General features: G+C 38.0%; 1 protein-coding gene across 5 annotated transcripts; it reads left to right on the top strand.

Annotated features, from left to right (window-relative positions):
- Window positions 1-4087: 4087 nt before the first annotated feature.
- Window positions 4088-20281, top strand: LOC107764988 (uncharacterized protein ycf45). 5 transcript variants are annotated; one of them, XR_012700227.1, is made up of 10 exons: window positions 4088-4458; window positions 5397-5459; window positions 5874-5951; window positions 6336-6553; window positions 8133-8205; window positions 8335-8619; window positions 11706-11849; window positions 12380-12430; window positions 19641-19730; window positions 19889-20281. XR_012700227.1 is itself a non-coding variant. In XM_075233222.1 (9 exons), the coding sequence occupies exons 1-8, from the start codon at window positions 4237-4239 to the stop codon at window positions 19698-19700; spliced, it is 1143 nt and encodes a 380-aa protein (XP_075089323.1). In that variant the 5' UTR covers window positions 4088-4236; the 3' UTR covers window positions 19701-19730; window positions 19889-20281. The 5 variants fall into 5 exon arrangements, 2 of the variants coding, with proteins under 2 accessions (XP_075089323.1, XP_075089322.1); XR_012700225.1 differs by having other exon boundaries at window positions 4101-4458; window positions 8130-8205; XR_012700226.1 differs by lacking the exon at window positions 19889-20281 and adding an exon at window positions 19492-19553 and having other exon boundaries at window positions 4101-4458; window positions 8130-8205.
- The last annotated feature ends 1106 nt before the right edge of the window (window positions 20282-21387 follow it).

The raw sequence follows: 21387 nt of genomic DNA, 5'->3' as shown, positions 1-21387 counted from the left end.
CTTATCGAGTTAGCCAACCAGGGCAAGACGAAACGTTTTGGGTAGAAGACGACCTATTGCTTAATACGGGCCAGCAGGTCTACGTGCCTAAGTTTGGAGACATTAGACGGCGGATCATAAGGGAGAGTCATGATACAATGTGGGCTAGTCATCCAGGCCAACGTCGCACCAGGGCCTTGGTTGAGTCAGTCTACTATTGGCCACGCATGCGAGATGATATAGAATGTTATGTGCAGACTTGTCTTGTATGTCAGCAGGACAAGGTTGAGCAACAACAGCCCGGAGGACTTTTGGAGCCACTACCAGTTGTAGAGCGTCCATGGGAAAGCGTGACTATGGACTTTATCACTTGCCTACCAAGGTCCGACGGTTATGGTACTATTATGGTGGTTGTGGATAGATTTTCCAAATATGCCACCTTCATGCCCGCCTCACCAGGTTGCACAGCCAAGGAAGCCGCCAAGCTATTCTTTTAGAACATGGTGAAGTATTGGGGCTTACCAAGGCATATAATCAGTGATCGAGACCCCCGCTTTACTGGAAAATTTTGGAGAGAGTTGTTTGACATACTTGGTACGGAGCTGCACCTTTCTACTAGTTTCCACCCACAGACGGATGGACAAACGGAACGAGTCAATGCCTTACTAGAATGCTACTTGAGGCATTATGTAAGCGTGTATCAGAAAGATTGGGCAAGGCTCATAGACATCGCCCAATTCTCTTATAGCTTGTAGCGGAGTGAGTCCACGAGACGGACACCATTTGAGCTAGCCACGGGCCAACAACCACAAACTCCACATTCCTTACCAACCGCGTTCGAGGGAAAGAGTTAAAGGGCTTATCATATGGCCAAAGGATGGGAGGAGCAGCTCGACACTGCTAAGTCCTACTTGGATAAGGCAGCTAAGAAGATGAAGAAGTTTGCGGACCGTAAGCAGCGTCCCATATACTGTAGAGTTGAGGACATAGTCATGGTGAAGTTTAACCCAAGACAGTTCAAGGCACTACGGGGCATGCATCAAAATCTGATTCGCAAGTATGAGGGGCCATTTAAGATCGTCGCCAAGGTAGGCAAGATCTCATACAAGCTTGACATGCCATCGTATCTTAAGATCTACCCTGTCTTCCATGCCAACATGCTTAAACCATATCATGAAGATAAGTATGATCCGAGTAGGGGCCAATCAAGTCGGGCGCCAATGACTATCACTGCCTCGCATGATCGGGAGATTAAGGCTATCATAGATTACCAGGCCAGGCGAAAACAAGGGCAAAAAGCCACCGCTATGTTCCTCGTCCATTAGAAAGGGCAATCGCAGGAGGAGGACACGTGGGAACGATATGAAGACTTGTGGCAATTCAAAGATAAGATCCGAGAGTTTATGCGGCAGCATTGCGCCGCAGTCGTCGCAATATTGGGTGGGGGAGAGTGTGATGACCCGCCATGTCATCATGCCACATAGGCGCCATTTGGCATATATTAATGCCATGTGGAAGCTTACATAAGAAGAAGGCTAGCATTTGTAAGAAGATTTTAGAGAGGTATGGACATTTCCTTAGGAAGAACCTAGATCCTTATGGATTTGCTAGGAAAGTCCTTGGAATCTTCTAGGCTTGTAGAGAATTCTAGAAAAAGCCCTTATCTTGTAAATTTCAAGGAGTTGTGTAATAATTAATATTTATACACTAGCCCCTAGGAGACTAGTATATAAAGGGGGCCATTCATTTGTAATTCATCAAACAAACAATTCAAGTTCTCTCTAATACAAAACTTCCTTTAACAATTTTCTTATGTTCTTTCTTCCATTCTCTTAGCGATCTTGAGTGTAGTAAGGCTGACTTGACATAGCAAGAACATGAGCAAATTGTGCAAGATCGTGAGCGAGTTGTCAAGTGTCGCACATGTACTTAGTTAACAACTAAGGACGTGACACTAGCCTCGACAGTTTCTAAGCTTGTATGGCTTCTCTTGGATTGTTTAAGGAATTGCATGTGAATGTCCAGCTGCCTATCTCTTTATGTTGTGACAGTAAACCCGCCATCCAAATAGCTGCTAATCCTATTTTTTATGAGAGAACCAAACACATCGACATCGATTGCCATTTCATCCGGGAAAAGGTCAAGCATGTTTTGGTCCATCTTGAGTACTTGGCTTCCTCAGAGCAACAAGCTAATATTCTCACCAAAGGGCTTACTTATCTTCAACATCGTTAACTGCTATCCAATCTAGGCATGAAGAACCTCTTCATATCTCCTAGCTTAGGGGGCCGGGGGAGGGGGGGAGGGGGAGGAATTGACAACCTGCACCATAGTTACTTTATTGTTTTAGTTAGTTGTAACGATGTTAACTAACTTAAGAGGTCGTTAGTTTTAGCTATAATCCAGCTGTCATTAGCTTGGCTGTAAATAGTTTAGGCTCTCCTATGTAAAAGACTTGTAGCTCCACATTTGTAAGACAAAGTTCAGTTTATCAAATTTTGCTTTCTGCTCTTAGCTTATTTTTCGTGGTTCTCTCATCTTCTTCATTTCTGTGTTCAATTGAATTGCTCAATTCATCAAATAGTAGATATTTAACAATAACCAACTAATCACTGGAAGAATACTTGAAGAAATTAAAACGACAATCACATGGAGTCGACACCACCTTTATTCGAATAGTAGCACCGGAATGTTCTTAGGTTACCATATATTTTGCGACTCGCTCATTGAAATCAGTCGAAATGGCACACATTCTGTCAATTCCTTGGGAGGATGCACCTTTTTTCAAAAAAAATTTTTTTATGTCTCCTAGGGTAGTTTATTCAAAGTTATTTTGAGAAAGCTCAAAAATTGATGAAGTGGAGAATGTTCCAAAATGCTAATTGTTTGAAAATATTTGGTTGAAATATAAAAGGCGGAGTATATAAATTATGAAGTTGGAGTTGTAAAATTAAATTACTTTTGGAGTAAAAAACTAGAAAATATTACTCCATCCATCACAATTTATGCGATACATTTTCTTCCTTAGTCAATCCGAAAATGAATAACATATTTTTATATTTAATAATAATAATAATTTAACTTTAAACTTCTCATTTTACTCTTACAAATATAATTTATAAAGACACATTTTTTTATGACTTATTTTATCATAAATTTTAAAAGTTATTTTTGTTAAACTCCAATCCCAAATAAACATGTCACATAAAGGAAACCTACACATATGCTCCAAATAAGTCTCAACTTACCGACATTTAGTCATTAGTCATAGACTTACCAAAACTAGCAAGCACATATAAAAATTGAAAAACCAAATAAATAAGGTTCTTTCTCTCAAAGAACCACATGGAAAAATCACCTTCCATATTTTGAAGCGTGATTAATCACATGCAAAAATCACCTTCCATATTTTCAAGCGTGATTAGCAATATTAGATGCAAGACGGAAAGGAAATTTCATGGATGAGGTAGCAAATAAGCTGATAAAATACAAAAAAATATATACAATATTCCAAAAATATAAGCAAAAAGGAACTTTTTCAATGGGTATAGTTGAAATTCATTGAAAACATATAGATAAGTCAATATATAAAATTTGAGTAAGATTGGAGGTGATTTGGAATGGTTTTGTATCAAAATTCGTAATCAAATCGAGTTCAAAAAATTCTTCTGCGACACAAGTATCAAACATGTATCTCACACACAGATATATACGTGATACACAATTGATACAAATATGATATATATGTGATACACAAATAATTTTTTTCATGTTCGATTTTTACCTCGAATTTTCAATTCAAACCACCTCAAAACTTCACCAAGTCATCCTAAAATTGAGATTCAGACTCCTTAAAATATACATAATCTATTCTAATAATACCCACTCAAAAGAAAGCAAAAATTTGAATTTTTTTGCTACAAATAATTAATTAGCTAATATTAATAATATTTTGTGAATTGACCAATTTTTATAATGAACTAGTTATAAATGGACAAGTCTTCTAATTTCCCTCACATAAATTAAGAGGCAGGGAAAAGTGTATTTCATTTTGCCCCAAAAACTAACACGCGTGGAAATAAGACTAGCCAAGAATTCACCCTCGGATAAGACCACTTTATTTCCAACTCTATAATTCAACTTCCGCCTGAAAAAAAGAAAAAAAAAATACAACACCCCGTGCAATTCGGCATAATCTTGATTTAATGGAGTGAACAGCAACTGAACTGAGAAATTGGTCGAAACTTATTAGGCGAAATGGGCTCTAGCTTATTGATGTCTGCAGTCGCAAGTGTCATTAGTCCAGCCATAAAAAGAAGAAAGGTTCGCTTCTTCAGTTCTTCACATTATCGACCGTTGATGCGTAGTCTTAGCCACCCTTCTCTTGCCGGAAGAAAACTATGTGTAGTTTATGCTACTTCAGCAGACCTTTCATCTTGTAATACTCATGCTGAAGATGATATGAATTCCCTCTTTCAGGTACTTCTTCTCTCTTTTGTGTATATATTTTTTTTGTTTCTAGTAATGTGAGTTTGTATAATTAGTCTTAAATTGAGAGAATGTGCTTTTGTAAAGATGCTAGAAAGGGAAGGAAGAGGAAAAAATATACACTTTGGTTGAAATGTCAGCTAGATTTTAAAGTTTGAAGTGAAATTGAGGGAGAAATCATACATTTTACTACTCTCAATTTTGATGCAAAATTTTTCTTATTTAATTATGAATTGGTATCTATATAGATATACCAACTAGTTGGATTTGAAGTTTAGTGTTATTGATTCACGTTACTGACTCCTACTAGTTTGATGATAAAATTTGGAACGCGATGGAGTACTTGAGATTTTTCTATTTTTCCTAATGAAATTTGTCGAGCTGGTTTCGCAATGAGAAAATGAACTTTTCTGATACCAAACACACAAAAACCTATGAGAAAGTTAATAATGGAACTAAGTAGTTATTAGGAGTAAAACATGAATATGGGATAGTGACTACTACAAATGGGATATGTTTGATTAAATGAGGTAATTACTTGTTAAAGAGTGAACTTTTTCCTCTATTTTAAACTTTTGAGGTGATTCTAAGTGTATACACGAAGTAAAACTTCACTTGCTTCAAGGAGTGTTGCACAAGAATCATCTTGCCTCCCTTAAATTTATTAGTGTGGAATGGTTTACTTGTTTATATTTCAGGTTTAGAGGGCTATGCACATTGCAGTGGCAAATTGGTTTTTATATTTCGTTGTAATTTGTGTAATTTGTTCCCAAACAAAGGGCTGGATAGCTGGGGTTGGAGGGTCACTTATGCATACTTTGATTTTGATCTCTAGTGCAGTTGTATTATCTATATATTTGCTTTATGTAATGGAATATCGTGCTTCAAGATGAACTTCAATTATTTTTTTCCTTTTCTTCTTTTTGCAGATTCTGCCCTGCGACTTACGGGACACGCTTTTGTGTGACCCCAGCCAAGATCAACTACTCGAGGTATCTTCGAAAAAGGAGGAAATAAGACTAGTTTTGCTGGATTTCTCCTTGTTGGTTTTAGCTTCAGTCACTTTATCTCTTGAATAGCAAATTAAGTGATTGATTTGCCTTAAATCTTACTGAAATGATCTTGATTTGCTAGCGTTATAGTGTCACCATGCTAGCAACTTAACTGCGCCTACAAAAGATGATGGTATCTTTTGCTGATATTCTGGTGTCAAGGAGGTCTCTTTCTGAAAAAATATGATCAGTGTTCTGCAAATTATCATCTTTGTAATCTGACTAGATTGATCTGCTTACAACTAACAAGTTTCAGAAGATATGCTTTTCAAGATTTGACGGAATAAGCTTCTTATTATGACATAGTTTATCAGTAATTTTTATTGCATGATAACTATTATGCAATCTTTATAGGTGATGTTAGATTTGGGCTGTTTGCCGCAAGCGCACTACACAGATGACTCTGGTAGGCGATACCTCCGAAACACTGAGGTAAACATTAAAGGTATTAAAGTTACTCTGCTGTATGAAAATATCGAAGCGTTTCTTGTCATGATGATGACTAGTGCACTTCTTGCTTAGGAGCACTGGAAGCATATTGTAGTATACTAGGAAGTGAAAAGGAAAAGGAAAGAAAGTAGTGGTCTTGAACCTTAATGCTGAATTGTTTATCCGATGAATGTATTAGAGTGACTCAAAAAATATGTTTTTAAGGAAATACAAAACAACTGAACACTATAAGATTGTCAGAAGAACTTAGTTATGTCTAAATCTTGACTCTTATTCGTCTTTTGCTGAAGGAACTCAAAAAGTAACAACTGGATGCTAGGAGATTATTAGAAGAGCTTAGTTATATATGTTTCTTCTTTTAATCAGGTCTCTATGGAAGAAATACAATTTGTCCTCAAGTCAATTGGACAATTTGGAGGAGATAATAGAGCTGGCATTGAGGGTACTTTGCATCGCATTTCTGCAATTAGGAATAGAAAGGGGGAAGTCATTGGTTTGACTTGCCGAGTCGGCAGGGCCAGGGGACAGATTGACATGGTGCGGGATTTGCTTGATTTTGGTGAGAGCATTTTGTTTGTTGGACGGTAAGTGAGCATAATATGTCACCTCAGAAGCAAAATGGCATATCACAGGAAGATTTGTGAGTTATAATAGTTCTCATAAAACTCTTATAGTCAAATTGTTTATTTGTGGTTTTGAAATCCGGACTGCACCATGAACATTATCATTGTCCTTATAATCTCTGTGTTTTCGACAAGCCCACTCATGTGGGCATCCTTTTTCATGGGCAAAAAAATTGGAATTTCTTTTTGATAATGCATAGCAGTGAATCTTGTACGCGAGATTTTTGTCTGATACCTGGTTGAATTGGGTAGCCACCTTATCTAAAAGTGTAAGTTGTTAGATTGGACACACTTTTATTTACTTAATTATGTCTTTACCATCTGTTGTTGACCTAAAAGTAAATAAACAAATAGTTATGTTCATTCTCTAACAAGTGGAGTTTTTATTTGTGGTAGTAGCACATTTTAACATGGTATCAGCAACGTCATTGAAAGCCATCACTTTGTTGCTTAAAATGTTGGCGATACGAAGCGAAGGGCCATCACTTCATAGGCGTACCATGCGCTTCAGATAACTGTGCATTTCAAACAACGGCGCGCAAAGTGATCCCTATGAGAAATTGTCAATTCGTTTGATCTCAACTTTGAGGAGTTGGGTTAATATCGGCATTATTGTATATCTGATATTAAAATTAGCTATATCATGAAAATTTTAATATTGTAGTACTAAATTCGTACGTATGTATTTTTTTAATTCTTCATAAACTAAGCTCTTCACTTTGAAGAAGCGTGTTTCACTTTAAAGGAGCGTGTCACTTCTCACTTTTCGCTTCATGCACCATGGACCTTGTCGCTTTACTGCGCTTTCGCTACTAAAAACACTAGTTTTGGAGCAGGCAATGGTCCTAAGTTCAGTCTTACCGCCACCATTATCAAAAGGATTTCCATGTGTTCACATGAGAGGGTATGTTGCATACCTAAATTAGCTAATAACTGTATCCCTTCTCTAGCAGTGCAAGATTTTCATGCATTTCAACATACTGAATAAAACTCCAATTAAAGCCGCCACAATTTCCAAGGTTAACCAGATGAGTTAGGTATCAAGTGGATTTAGCAAGTGCATGCTGTGTTATTTTAAGCAGTCCAGCAGCTATTGCTTTTTGGAGGCCTGGAAAGTTGTCATTGAATGTGAACTTGCTAAGGCAATTAGTTGAAGCCAAGCAGCTTACCTTCTGGCCTATCTGATTCGAGATAATGAGTTAACTTGTACTCATTTGTAGCTTTGGTCTAACCTAGGAGGCAAAATTATGGTCGGAACAATATCAACCGTGATACATACAATGTTTTTTCTTTCCCTATTCCCTCTTTTTTCTTTGGCATAATATCAACCATGATGCCCACAAATTTTTTCCCTATGATTTTGGATAACTGGTTCCTAATATGAGCTCAAGTGGAACTATTGAACTTGCTTGTGGCTTAATCTTTTCTAAGTTGGCCAACTAAGCTGATAAACATCAGGCTTCATCGCAGTTGAATAGACCTTGCTATCCTGTAAATATGATTCTGTCTCTCTCTGATTTGTCTCTCTTGATTTTAGCAGGCCTGGTGTTGGTAAAACTACAGTTGTGCGAGAGATATCTCGTGTCTTGTCAGATGAACTTCATAAAAGAGTGGTTTGTTAACTAACCGTTGCAATTGGCTTTATGGTTTCGCTTTCCTGATTTTGTTTCTAATCTTATTTACTGTTTTGTTTATTGTGATGCTACTGAAAGAAATTTTTACATCTTAGATCATTGTGACAGGTTATTGTTGACACAAGCAATGAAATAGGAGGTGATGGGGATATTCCGCACCCTGCAATAGGAGGGGCAAGAAGATTGCAGGTTCCAGACCCGTCGATGCAGCATCAAGTTATGATTGAGGCTGTGGAGAATCACATGCCTGAGGTGATCATTATAGATGAGATTGGCACTGAAGCTGAAGTTCATGCTTGCCGTACAATTGCTGAGAGAGGAGTTATGCTTATTGGTACGGCTCATGGCGAGCAGCTTGTGAATATTATTAAGAATCCTACTCTGTGTGATCTGGTATGTATTGAACTCCTTATTACTTCCTTAATAAAAGAAGCAATCTTCTCTATTTTACTGTCCTACACAACATTCCATATCAGCATCATTTGAATATCCTTAATTTATCTTCTTGTATCTATTTTTTGTTGCCTAATGGTAAGCAAGTATATTGTTTTGTATCTCTTTGATTTAAAGAGGCGATCTAAGAAATTTTTCAGTCGTTTAGATTTAGTATTAAACTTTTCTATTTCAACGGATAGTTTTTTTTTGTGTAGCCCCAGGGGTTTGGTCTAGGGGTAAGAACACAACATGTGATGTCTGGGTTAGGCAAACCTTGTGTAGACAAAAGCCTGGTATTTAAGTGGAGAAGGCTAGAGGGAGTCTATTATCGACCGAATTTCAATCTTGCACCAGTGGCCCTCCGGGATCTCTCAATTATCCAAAAATAAAGAAGAAAGAACTGATAATATTTATGTGTGTTTTTTTCTTTTGACAAATGTAGTTAGAGTATTCCATTAGACAAGGCACCGAGGGGGCATTCCATCATCAAGATTACCAAGAATAAGCATGACCTCTTAAGGTGCTAGTACACTACGAACTAATGAGCCACCAATTAAGAAAAATGGTATATAGTAACCATCCATTGAAAATCTGAGACTCTTTAACTGATGATGGCTCAACTAATTGACTACCCAAGAAATGAACATCAGATGTTTACAAGCTGAAGCACAACTGCAAAATATGATTGTCTTTCTCCTGTGCCTTCTTACAGAGACGACACTCACATGAATACTTCTCTTCTTATGGATGCTGTCACCTGTCAATAGAGATTACCATGTAGCTTCTGAAGCAACAAAAGGAAGCTCTGTTAGAACATATGCTTTTCTCTGTATCATTCTCCAAGGGAGTTCGCACTTCGCAGTTGCCAGATCGCTAAGGGGCCGAAGAAAAATGACTTTAGTTAAAGGATGCCACTATCAGCAGCTCTCGACAGCGAAGTATCCAGTACTTCAAGTCTCCAATTAGACTAATGCATGAATTGGAAGAAGAAATTTCAATATTTCGTTCTTGTTAATGTGGGATTTAAAATAATTCACTACTTTACAATCACAAAGAAGCCTGGACTGTGGTATGCTGCTTAGAAACCAGGGTATGAACTGGGTACATGTTATTAAGAGTCCCTTGCTCCATTAATCTTCCGCAAAACCATTCTCCTATCATCTCCAACCTTAAATTGAACGACAGGTAGATATTATAAAACTTGTCTTATCCGCTCAACAAGCTTCGACCATAAGTTTCTCCAGCTTCGGCAATAAGGTTCTCCAGCTTCTCTTTAAATCCAATCCCCATAAAACCACCTAAGCTTACATTCATCGACTTTGTTCAATGCTTGCCTTCCTCTCTACTAAATCTCCAAAATTCTGGTTTATTACTTACTTGATATTCTCAGGGCCCCTTTCCCTATAGGGGTACAAATCTTTTTCCCACTTACAAAATGATCTCTTATCCTCCTCACTACAACCATCTGAAAGGAAAAAGAGTTACCTGTGTAGCTTTTCATTCAGGCATACATGCTTCGGTCTTTAAGCAGATACGTCTCAGGATTTCTGTGGGGCTTTCGTCATCCTAAGTGGTCATCGGACTTAGTATTACTTAGTTTTCCTTTTCTTGTTTTACTTTCTTAGGATTGTTAGGTGGGGGTGATGAATTCCATCTCCAGTTTTTTTATTGCCTATTTAACTAACTCCAGGTGCTTTGCTCTAATATCAATCCGTCAGTTTCTTTTTCTATTTATATCAAGCTCTCTGTTACTGTTACTTATTCTCCTTCATTCCATTAGGTGAAACACAAACGAAGCTGAAGACATATCAGTATATCTTTAATCCTCATTTCTGCTTCTGGGACATTGCAGTGTCATTCTTAAATGCATCTAAAAGATGGTTGATAAAAGCATGTGTCTTCTCGGCCTCCACTTTCAAGGCACTGGGATTCCTTTTTTAGCCGGTTCTTCTAAGTTGAGCGTTGGAAGGATGGGGGCCTTGGTGATCACAACAGTCCTTTTAATTATAGTTGTCAATGCTCTCGTTGAACATGGAAATCCTTTCAGTATAGAATTCAGACTTAGTGTTTCATAATATTCTACATAGACCTAACTCTGACCAAAGGGCACTATGTTTTTCCTTTTTTTTTGGTGGTTAAAGTTTTTTGTCCCTTTTTCTTTTGTTTAGATTAGTTTAATAATTGGAAATTTCTTCTTTAGGTAGTTAGACATGAATTGCAAATTGCTGGTTTGGATTATGGGAATATATATCCAATTTATATTTGCCTTTCTCAATTCTTTTATTGATTTTCCCGAGCATCAGAAATTTGTAGGAAATATAAGTGATTTATGTTGTTTTAGGATAGGCATAAAGATGTAGAGAACCTTTGTTTCTCGGATATGGGAGTGGGCACCTGACATAAGTGTGAATCTAGAAGTCGGATTTGTTATCACCTAAATCTTAGGATTTGGAATTGAGGTTATTGAATTAAAGCTAGTAAAATTAAATTCTTTGTAAGTACTTACTCTTATTCATAAGTTATTTCGTATAATAGCAAGGTGTTCTAATACTTTGTGTGAATATGTACATATATATGACGTACACCTGAAGTCAAACCGCATAGCAAATCAACCTATATCTCTTGGCCATAGGTGTAGTCGAAGCACCTAAGATTGACCAAATCCAATGAGTATCTCACGCGCCCGCCCATATCGTGTACAACAAAGTACAACTAAACACTTACAATTTATTGATCTAATATTGGATTTTGGCTTTTTAGTTGGGTTGGGGGTGGGGGAGGGTCTAATATTGGATTTTAACTTGGATTTCAAACTTCTGTATTTTCTCTGACTTCCTATAGTTTATTTGGATATATCTGTTTGTTTTCTTCTTTAAAAGCAAAAGGACATTGGAGCTTGCAATGACTACAGATTTATCTCTCAATCTAGATCATTTCTTGTTTGCCTTAGTATTTTCTCTACATTTAGTGTCTCTTCACAGAATTACACTTCATACTTATGTAAGTGAAACCTTTCTGACCTCTTCAATTGTCGAATCTTACAGATTGGAGGAGTGGTAACTGTGACTCTAAGTGATCAGGAAGCACGAATCAGGAATTGCAGTAAAAGTGTTCTTGAGAGGAAAGCTCCATCGCCCTTTCCCTTTTTGATTGAAATAAGGGAGAGACACTCCTGGGTTTTGCACCGGGTTAGTCACTAATATGAGGCAATAGTTTTTTAATATAGAAAATATCACATGCTAGACAGCAATGCCTCCATATGGACATGTTGGCACATATTTCCCTCCTCTTTGATCCCCTTGTTTTTTGTGATAACCCTCTTTGATCCCCTTGTTTGTTCTTCTTGCAACTAGCTTATTGTCAAAGAGTGATATAGGTTCTTTCACTGCTAGGGGTGAGAGGAATTCTATGACTTAAATGCCATAACTTTATCCATTGTAATCTTTCTGGCGACTATTCGAGTTTTTTTACGGTGGTGGTGTCTGGGCCAGCTTGTACACACCCCTACTATTCCCTCGGGTACCTGCTACCTCCCACCAGCATAGGTACCAGGTAACTCTGCCCACCAAGGCTTAGGCAAATGGGAAGAAATCACCTAGTATTTTTTGCCTCCGTAGGATTTGAACCTGAAACCTCATGGTCTCCTCCCAGTTCATTGATCACTAGACACACCCTTTAAGTCCTAATAGCTTTTTTCTTTTCCTGGAACAAAATGCAGACCGAAAGAAGTGTTGATGCTCTGCTTCGAGGGAAAAAACCGTGAGTTGAGGTACTATATATTTGTTCTTGTTTGTTCCGAACTTCTATATAGCTTCTATTTAGTTGACAATTCTTTACCACAAAAAGAACGTATTAATTCCGTACACTTTTGATTCAAATCCTGAATATTGCCATTACAAATTAAAACATGTATTTTTAACCTTATTTTCAAATGCTCTTGCAACAAGAATAGAACGCGCCTCAAACCTGAGCTAGTTGGAGTCGGCGGTACAATTTCTCACAATTAGGTTCCATTTGGACTTCATTCATGTATTTAATAATTTTGGTTCTTTAACTCTCACGATTTAATATGAATAAAATATCAAGGTGGAAAAGTCAAAATTTGCCCTTATCTTCTGCAATTTGGGTTAAATATACTCTTTAAGCCTATCGGCTCATAGATGCCCTCGCCGTTAAAGATGGGGTCATTTATGTCCCTGTCACTAGCGACCCTCCTAGGTGGACTAGTGGGGTTGACATGGATCTTATGACACCATATGGCTTCCATGTGGGAATAATTTTTACACGGTGGAAACAATTTCCATTTATCCCCTTGTCCTACTATCCTCCCCTCTCCTACCGCTCCTCTTCCTCCTCCCCTTTACTATTGTTACGAACGCTACCACCATTTCCTCCCCCCTCCATAATCACTAGCCCTTCCTCATCTCCCTCCTCTATCATCATCACCTCTGTTACCCTCTTCAACAAACGCCACCAAAAACCATGATCCTTATGTTACACCGCAATCCTTACTTTTTCACACCCATTCACAAGATACGTCCCCTAATTATATTTTTTCGTTCATCTACTTTTACAGAAAACCCAATAATTATCTGTAAAAAGAACGAGCTTGTCGTGAAAATAGAAACCCGCATTCATGCACCACAAAATCAACCATCAAATTCTTACTAAGAAATCCCTACACAAATTGATCCCCTTTCCTTGATGTGGATGGATCGTATGGTGGGGTGGATACAATACTCTTTTGTTAATGTAATTTTATGTTGAGAGACACATCTTTGAATTCTTCCACCAATTTATTTTATTTTAATTTAATTTCTCGTGATATGGTATTTCTCTCATCTGTCTATGCTTTGGTGGATAGAATTACCCGGTACTTGTCCTAGTGGGAGGTAGTAGGTACCCGGTGGAATTAGTCGAAACGTGTGCAAGCTAGTTCAGGCACTATCTTTAATTAAAAAAATGGTATCCTTATGCAAAGGATGTTTTTGGTAGGACATGTTGTTTGGGCATTCATTGGGGTATTTATTTCCGTGTGTTAATGGAGGTGGTAGTAGTGTGATCGTAACTATTAAGGGCAAGGAGGATGCTGGTGTTAATAATTGTGGCAGTGTATCTCATGAAGAAGAGACGGAGGGGACGGATGATGATTGTGAAGCAGTGTTTAGAAAAGCGTGCGCTTCGTCGCTTTAAGCGCGACGTGACGCGACCCAGTGTCGCTTCTAGCTGCCTGAGGCGGCTCGATCTGTGGAAGCGCACGCTTCAATGGCGAAATCGACGAAGCGACGAAACGATGGAAGCGAAGAAGCGATCGCTTCTGTATAAGCGCAGAGGGCCAGTTTTTTTAAAAAAAAATTTGGGGCTATTTTTCTATTATACAAAACAGACCCCTAAATCGACAAAAATACCCCTTCCCCTTCGACAAAACAGTCTTCGACAAAACAGAGTCACAAAACCTAGTATTTTACCTCCTGAAGCTGAACATCGAGAAAATAGAGATGCCATTGCTGACCCTTTCTCTCTCGCTCGAGCTCGACCCCTTCTCCTTTCTCGCTCGCGGCTCGACCAGTCTAGGACCCAGGTAATTTCTTCTTCTCCTTTCTTCTTCAGTTCTTCTTGTTTTTTTCTTTTTTCTTTCTTCTTCTTCTTCTTTCTTTCTCCAGTCCAGAACAGAGTAACCATTTTTTTCTTTCTTTTTCCTTCTCATTTTAGTGTATATTTCAACATATAAATTTAATTATTATATGTATTTTATTTTATTATTATATTTTATTATATGTATGATGGAGCTAAGACTCGGGTTAGGACAGTAGGAGGCGACTCTGAACACTTTCCAGTTATTACGGGGTTGCACCAAGGGTCTGCGCTCAGCCCATTCCTATTTGCCCTGGTGATGGATGCACTGACTCATCATATTCAAGGGGAGGTTCCATGGTGCATGCTATTTGCTGATGACATTATTCTAATTGACGAGACAAGAGGCGGCGTCAACGAGAGGCTAGAGATTTGGAGACATGCTCTTGAGTCTAAAGGTTTCAAGTTGAGTAGGACGAAGACGGAATACCTCGAGTGCAAATTTGGAGTTGAGCCGACGGAAGCGGGAGTTGAAGTGAGGCTTGACTCTCAAGTCATTCCCAAGAGAGGTAGTTTCAAGTACCTTGGATCGGTTATTCAGGGGATAGGGGAGATTGACGAGGATGTCACACACCGTATAGGGGTGGGGTGGATGAAGTGGAGGTTAGCGTCGGGAGTCTTGTGTGACAAGAAAGTGCCACCGTTACTAAAAGGTAAGTTTTATAGAGCAGTGGTTAGGCCTGCCATGTTGTATGGAACTGAATATTGGCCGGTAAAGAACTCACACATCCAGAAGATGAAAGTAGCAGAGATGAGGATGTTGAGGTGGATGTGCGGGCATACAAGGATGGATAAGATTAGGAATGAAGATATTCGAGAGAAGGTGGGTGTGGCCCCCATGGAGGACAAGATGCGGGAAGTAAGACTCAGATGGTTCGGGCACATTCAGAGGAGGAGCACTGATGCACCGGTGAGGAGGTGTGAGCGACTGGCTGTAGTGGGCACGCGGAGAGGTAGAGGAAGACCTAAGAAGTATTGGGGAGAGGTGATCAGACAGGACATGACGCGACTTAGGATTACTGAGCACATGGCCCTTGATAGGGAATTATGGAGGTCGAGCATTAAGGTTGTAGGTTAGGTGAGAGTGTGAATATTTCTACAGCACAATAGAGGGAGACTATCCAGTTAGGAGTTAGACTAGGAATGTCATTTGGTCGTCTATTGATGCAGGACTTTCCCTTCTAGTTGTACTATACCAGCCATCTATTTCGTATTTCGTATTCTGTATCATGTATTTCATATTTCATATCTCTTATATATTGTTGTTGTTATTGTTGTTATTTTTATTACGCATTTTAATGGTACTAATATATCATCTCCTATTGCTTTTTTGAGCCGAGGGTCTCCTGGAAACAGCCTCTCTACCCTTCGGGGTAGGGGTAAGGTCTGCGTACATATTACCCTCCCCAGACCCCACTTGTGGGATTATACTGGGTCGTTGTTGTTGTTGTTGTATTTCAGCATATAAAATTAATTATATATATGTTATTATTATATCTCAACATATAAAATTAATTATATATATGTTATATTTTCAGTTTATTTGATTAATTTTATATGTATTTCATTTCAGAAAATTCATTATTATTTATATATATTATATGTATTTTCAGTTTATTTGATTATGTATTTTCTTATATCTTAATAGAGATTTCAAAATCTCTCAAAGTTCGAAAGAGAAAGACCTGGCTTGGCGATAGAGTTAATAAGAAGAATACAAATGTTGTATACAAGTTTTGTAACAAGACGACAACAGGTGGAATTTATCGCTTTAAATACAATCTTATTGGTGGCGATAGAAATGTCACAAGTTGTCCGAAATGCCCACCGGAGGTGAGGGAAGAAATAAAGAATTTTGTTGAGAAGAAGAAAGAGCAAAAAAATCAAATGAGTCATCAACCAATGGTGACCAATCATGATGATGATTATATTGAAAAATTGTCACTTCCAACAAAACGGGGAAGAGATGCAATCTCTTCAAGTGATGGATCATCGACTAAAGGTCCTATAGATTGCTATTTTCCAAAGAAGCCGGAAGCAAAGAGCGGTGGAAAAGATGTACAAAAAATTGCTAAAGACATTTTGAGGGATCGTGCAGTTAGAGCTTTTGCACGATGGGTCTATGATGCTGGGCTCCCCTTCGATTGTGTCAACTATGACACTTTTGGAGACTTTATTGAGGTCGTTGGTCAATACGGACCTGAAATGAAGCCTCCCACTTATCATGAAATAAGAGGTCCTTATCTAAACAAGGAAGTGGAGGAGACTAATAAAATTGTTGAGGAGCATAAAGTTGTGTGGAACAAGTATGGCTACTCCATTATGATGGATAAGTGGACGTCAAGAACTGGGAAAATGATTATTAATGTGTTGGTGAATTCTCCCCGGGGAAGTTTGTTTCTTGAGTCCATTAATGCTAGCGGCTCATCCACTGACCACATCAAAATGTTTACCTTGTTTTAGAACACCATCGAAAAGATTGGCCCAAGCAAAGTTGTTCAAGTGGTCACTGATAATGCAAGTGAAAATGTGAAAGCGGGTGGCATGATTGAAGGAGCGTACAAGAATGTCTATTGGACTCCATATGTGGCTCATTGTATCAACTTGATGTTCGAGGACATTTTCCAGGAAAAACCCTTCTCTACAGTTTTTGGCCAGGGGCGTTAGGGTGCATTCTTATATTTCTCAGCGGCCCTTGTTATTGAATATGATGAGAAGATTCACCATGCAAAAAAATTTGGTGAAATCAGGCAAGACAAGGTTCGCCACTGCTTTCTTGACTTTGCATAGTATCCACTTGCAAAAAGCCAATTTGAGAAAGTTATTCACTTCAGAGGAATGGAGCAAGAGTAAATTTGCAAAGGAAAGTGCGGGGAAAGATGTTGCACACATTATTCTTTTTGGAATAATGTCTTTCATGCTCTTAAAATTGGTGGCCCTTTGGTTAAAGTACTCCGTTTAGTGGATGGGGAGCAAAAACCACCAATGGGCTACCTCTAAGAAGCTATGGATAGAGCCAAGGAGGCTATTCAAGCATCATTCACTGATGAGCAGAAATATACAAAGGTCTTTCAGATCATTGATGCAAGATGGGATGAGCAACTTCATAAACCTTTGCATGCAGCTGGACTTATTCTGAACCCGTCACTCTTTTATGATCAACATGAGAATAATTCATTTGGCTAAAGAAGTGTGGACAGGATTCCACCAGATTGTTATCAAGTTGACCCCAGATGAAGACTTGCCAGAAAAGATAGTAGATCAGCTTGCTATTTACAAGGCAACTGAAGGACTTTTTAAGCTCCGACTTGCTATTAAACAAAGAAAGACGAAGTCGCCAGGTGACCAAGTGTTTCTATATTTTATAGCTCTAACTTTAATGTATTTTTTATACTTATTAACTCTTGAACATTTTTTTTGACTTCTATAGTTGAGTGGTGGGACCAATATGGTGTAGGGACTCCGGATTTACAGACTTTCGCCATCAAAGTTCTAAGTTTAACTTGTAACTTATCCGGATGTGAAAGGAACTGGAGTGTTTTTGAACACGTGAGAAATAAAAAGAATTATTTCGTATTTTGAGATAAAGTAAATTATATCTCAATTGTCCCAACTCCTACTAGTTAGTTGACACATCTTGTTTGCAGATTCATACAAAAAAGAGGAATCGACTAACTTTGAAGCGCCTCCATAATCTAGTGTTCATAAAATACAATAGAGCATTGAGGCGTCGCTACAACCACCGCAGTATAATTGATCCAATTTTTTTGGACAATATTGATGAGGCTAATGAGTGGCTAACCGGAGTCCCCAAAAATTGTGAAGATGATGAAGTATTTGAAGGCGACTCTGATTTCACTTGGGGTGATGTTGCGGTTGGTAGTGGAGTTGGGGGAGGATCCTTATGGTTTAAGGAGGAATACTCCAAATTCAAGCTCGATTAGGAAGGGAAAAAGTGTGGCTACTACAAGTCGATCCCTATCCCTAATTGATGAAGATGAAAGTGATCATGAAGAGGAGGGGGAAGAAGAAGATTACGAGCAATATGAAGATAATAGAGGAATTCAAGATTTTCACAATCTTGAAGAAGAACAAGAAGAGTAGAAGAATAATATGTTGATTGACTTGATGCTAGTAATTTAGTAGCTTTGATTTTGCTTGTCCTATGGTTTGTGGATGATTTGGTGGTACCTAGTACCTACTTTTAAGTTTTTAAATTGAAGCTTTTGATTATTTATAATTTTACATTGTGTTTTTTAAGAATTGCGCTTTACTTTAATAAAGCATGCGTGTCGCTTTTGAAGCGAGGCGAGCCCTTGTCGCTTTTTTGCGCTTCGCTCTCAAAAACACTGTTGTGAAGAGTTTCACATTGGTGCTTTAAGGGATGAGTGATCTCCTTAAGATGACTTGGGCAATCCCCACCTCATGAGCTAGCTTTTGGGGTTAAGTTAGGCCCAAGGTGCATTTTTTTAACATGGTATCAGAGCAAGACCCATTCAAATTCTCATTTCCCAATGTTGGGCCCCCATATTAAGTTGTCCACGCTCCGGATGTCTAGCCCTAGGCGTGAGGGGTACTGTAAAGAGTCCCACATTGGTGCTTTAAGGGATGGGTGGTTTCCTTAATATAATTTGGACATTCCTCATCTCACGAACTAGTTTTTGGGGTTGAATTAAGCCCAAAGTCCATTTCTTTAACAATGATCATCCCTATGTATATTAATGGTGGTGGTGATAGTGGTGAGGTAGGTGGTGGTGGAAGAAGGGCTGGAGGGGGAAGGGGAGGAAGAAAAAATATGGGTTTTGTAAATCTTGTCTATGTGGAAGCCACGTGGACTCCAACGTGGTAAAATATCAATGACAAATCAGCCCCGTCAGCCCATCTTGGAGGGCCATTGGTGACGGGCATAAATGCGCTGATTTGTAACGGCGAGGGCATGTACGAGCAGATAGGTTAACTAAGGATATATTTAAATCAAATCACAAACGACAGGGGCAAGTCAGAACGTTTTCCCAAATATCAACACCACTTTGAATAATTTCATTCTTTTCCACTTTTTGGGGATTGCTGGTGGGGCCATTAGATGGAAGGAAAGAAGGCAACTTCTAAATCCTCAACAAAAAATGTTGTTACATTTTTTCTACATAAATGGCTAAGATGAAGTATGTAATACGATACTGTTTTAACTTTTGAAAGCATCAACTTGTCAAAGAGCATACAGAAGTAAGCAGCAAAGTTACAGAGATTACTTGCTTTAGGTTAGGATTATACAATTACATATTTTTCTTTTCAGTGCAGCTGAATGTCTAATTGGTACCAACTTACTGACAATCTTTGTTTCACAGGTTAGGAGGAGAACTCAGCAATTACAGGTTGTAATTGAGAGATGGAAAACAGAGGACTAAATCTTATTAACATCCAGCACTGCTCTACTGGTACACAACTATATCGATCACGCATACACCAACATTTCTTTGTTTTGCGTGCATGTGAGAGATTAAGAGTCACTTATGTCAGATGTTTTTTTAGCAAAAAGACAGATCCTGCCATCATCATCTACCTTATCCAACTAACTTACAAATTGAATTTTCAGGCATGATTATCCAACTTATAGTTCGAAATTGAAGCCGGCCCTGCTAAGGGTACAATTACAATAGCTAGCCCTCAAATCCAAGCAAATTGGAGTCGGCAATATGAGTTCTCACTGTCCATTTTGCTCCATTTATGCTAGTCTCGATCCAATATTATAAAAAACTAGTTGTCCAAGCTTGGTGGACAAAGTTACATGGTGCCTGTTGATGGTGTGAGGTAGCAAGTATCCCGTGGAATTAGGGTTGTGGTCAATTAGGATAATCTTAATTCGAGAATCCGAACTGATTTATGCTATTCTGATAGTCAGAATTTCGGTTATATGGTTCAGACAGGGGAACATGATTAAAATTTTTGGATATACGTGCAGGTATGGTTTGGCAAAATTTTAAACCAATCTGAAATCCGAAGTATGTGTATATACATATAAAAGCTGGCCTAGGGTACTGCTAAATGGTGGAACTATCTATTATGTTGATTTGCTATGTTGTTGTTGTAAGGCTGGCATCCGAGCCCGGTCCCAAATGGGCTTCGTGGGCTGGCCTCAAACGGATCCGGTCTTCGTGGGCCGGGCTTAAACGAACCCGGGCTTCATGGACTTTTGGGTGTAACCAGACCGGGACCGTGTATTAATGGTCCTGGGCTATGTGGATGGGGCCCAAACGGGCTTAAAGTGGGCCTGAACTATTTTTTTAATTTTTTTTTATCTAAGGTAATTTCTTGTAAATTATATATATATATGGGCCTATTTATTTGTTTAAATTTTTTATCTAAGGCATTTTCTTGTAAATTATATTATATAATTGTGACTTAAAATTTTTTAATTCAAATTTAAAACACAAAATATTGTAAAAAGATATTCAAAGGAATGCGTTATAATTTTTATTATTATAACATTAAGAAAATATGGCCCAATCTTTCTTAGCTTTCACCCCCTCCCCCCAATGGAATGAACACAACCAAGGTGCAAATAAGATTGTATATACTAACTAGTAAGTGTATAGTATATAAGCTATATTCGAATTTTGATATAATGAATATATCTATATTATTATAAAAGCATGAATAAAAAGTTGGGATTACAAAAATAACCTTTTAATATTAAGCATAATAACTCATAATAAAAGGACATAATCGGAATTCTAGACATTAACCTTGTAATCCTATTAGTTTTAGGACATAATACTATACATTAGGAAGTCTACATGATTACCTTTAGGAATCCTACTATTATAATTATTTTCGGGCATAGATATTAGATATTAAAATAGATGTGCGTCCTAGCGAAATATAATTACTGTTGCAATTCATAAATTACTTTCTCCGTAGTTTTGTAGCTTTAGGAGAGAGACTTGTGACTTTAGTTATTCTATATAATGACCTAGATACATGCATATATACACGTTTGATTTTCCAAGTTAAGGTGAAACATATTATAGTTATATATTACGTACATAGTTCTAATAAGGAAGTAATTTTATAAGGTTAAAATCTTAATCAATT

Source organism: Nicotiana tabacum, chromosome 16 (assembly GCF_000715075.1).
Source record: "Nicotiana tabacum cultivar K326 chromosome 16, ASM71507v2, whole genome shotgun sequence".
In the NCBI taxonomy this organism is placed as follows: Eukaryota; Viridiplantae; Streptophyta; class Magnoliopsida; order Solanales; family Solanaceae; genus Nicotiana; species Nicotiana tabacum.
Note: the sequence above shows the minus strand (reverse complement) of the source record. Positions and strands in the feature narration are given on the sequence as shown.

Coding starts and splice junctions, on each gene's coding strand:
- LOC107764988 (XM_075233221.1), top strand. CDS start 4,237: ATGGGCTCTAGCTTATTGATGTCTGCAGTCGCAAGTGTCATTAGTCCA. Junction 5,952..6,335: donor GATACCTCCGAAACACTGAG/GTAAACATTAAA, acceptor TCTTTTAATCAG/GTCTCTATGGAAGAAATACA. Junction 11,850..19,640: donor ACTCCTGGGTTTTGCACCGG/GTTAGTCACTAA, acceptor TTTGTTTCACAG/GTTAGGAGGAGAACTCAGCA.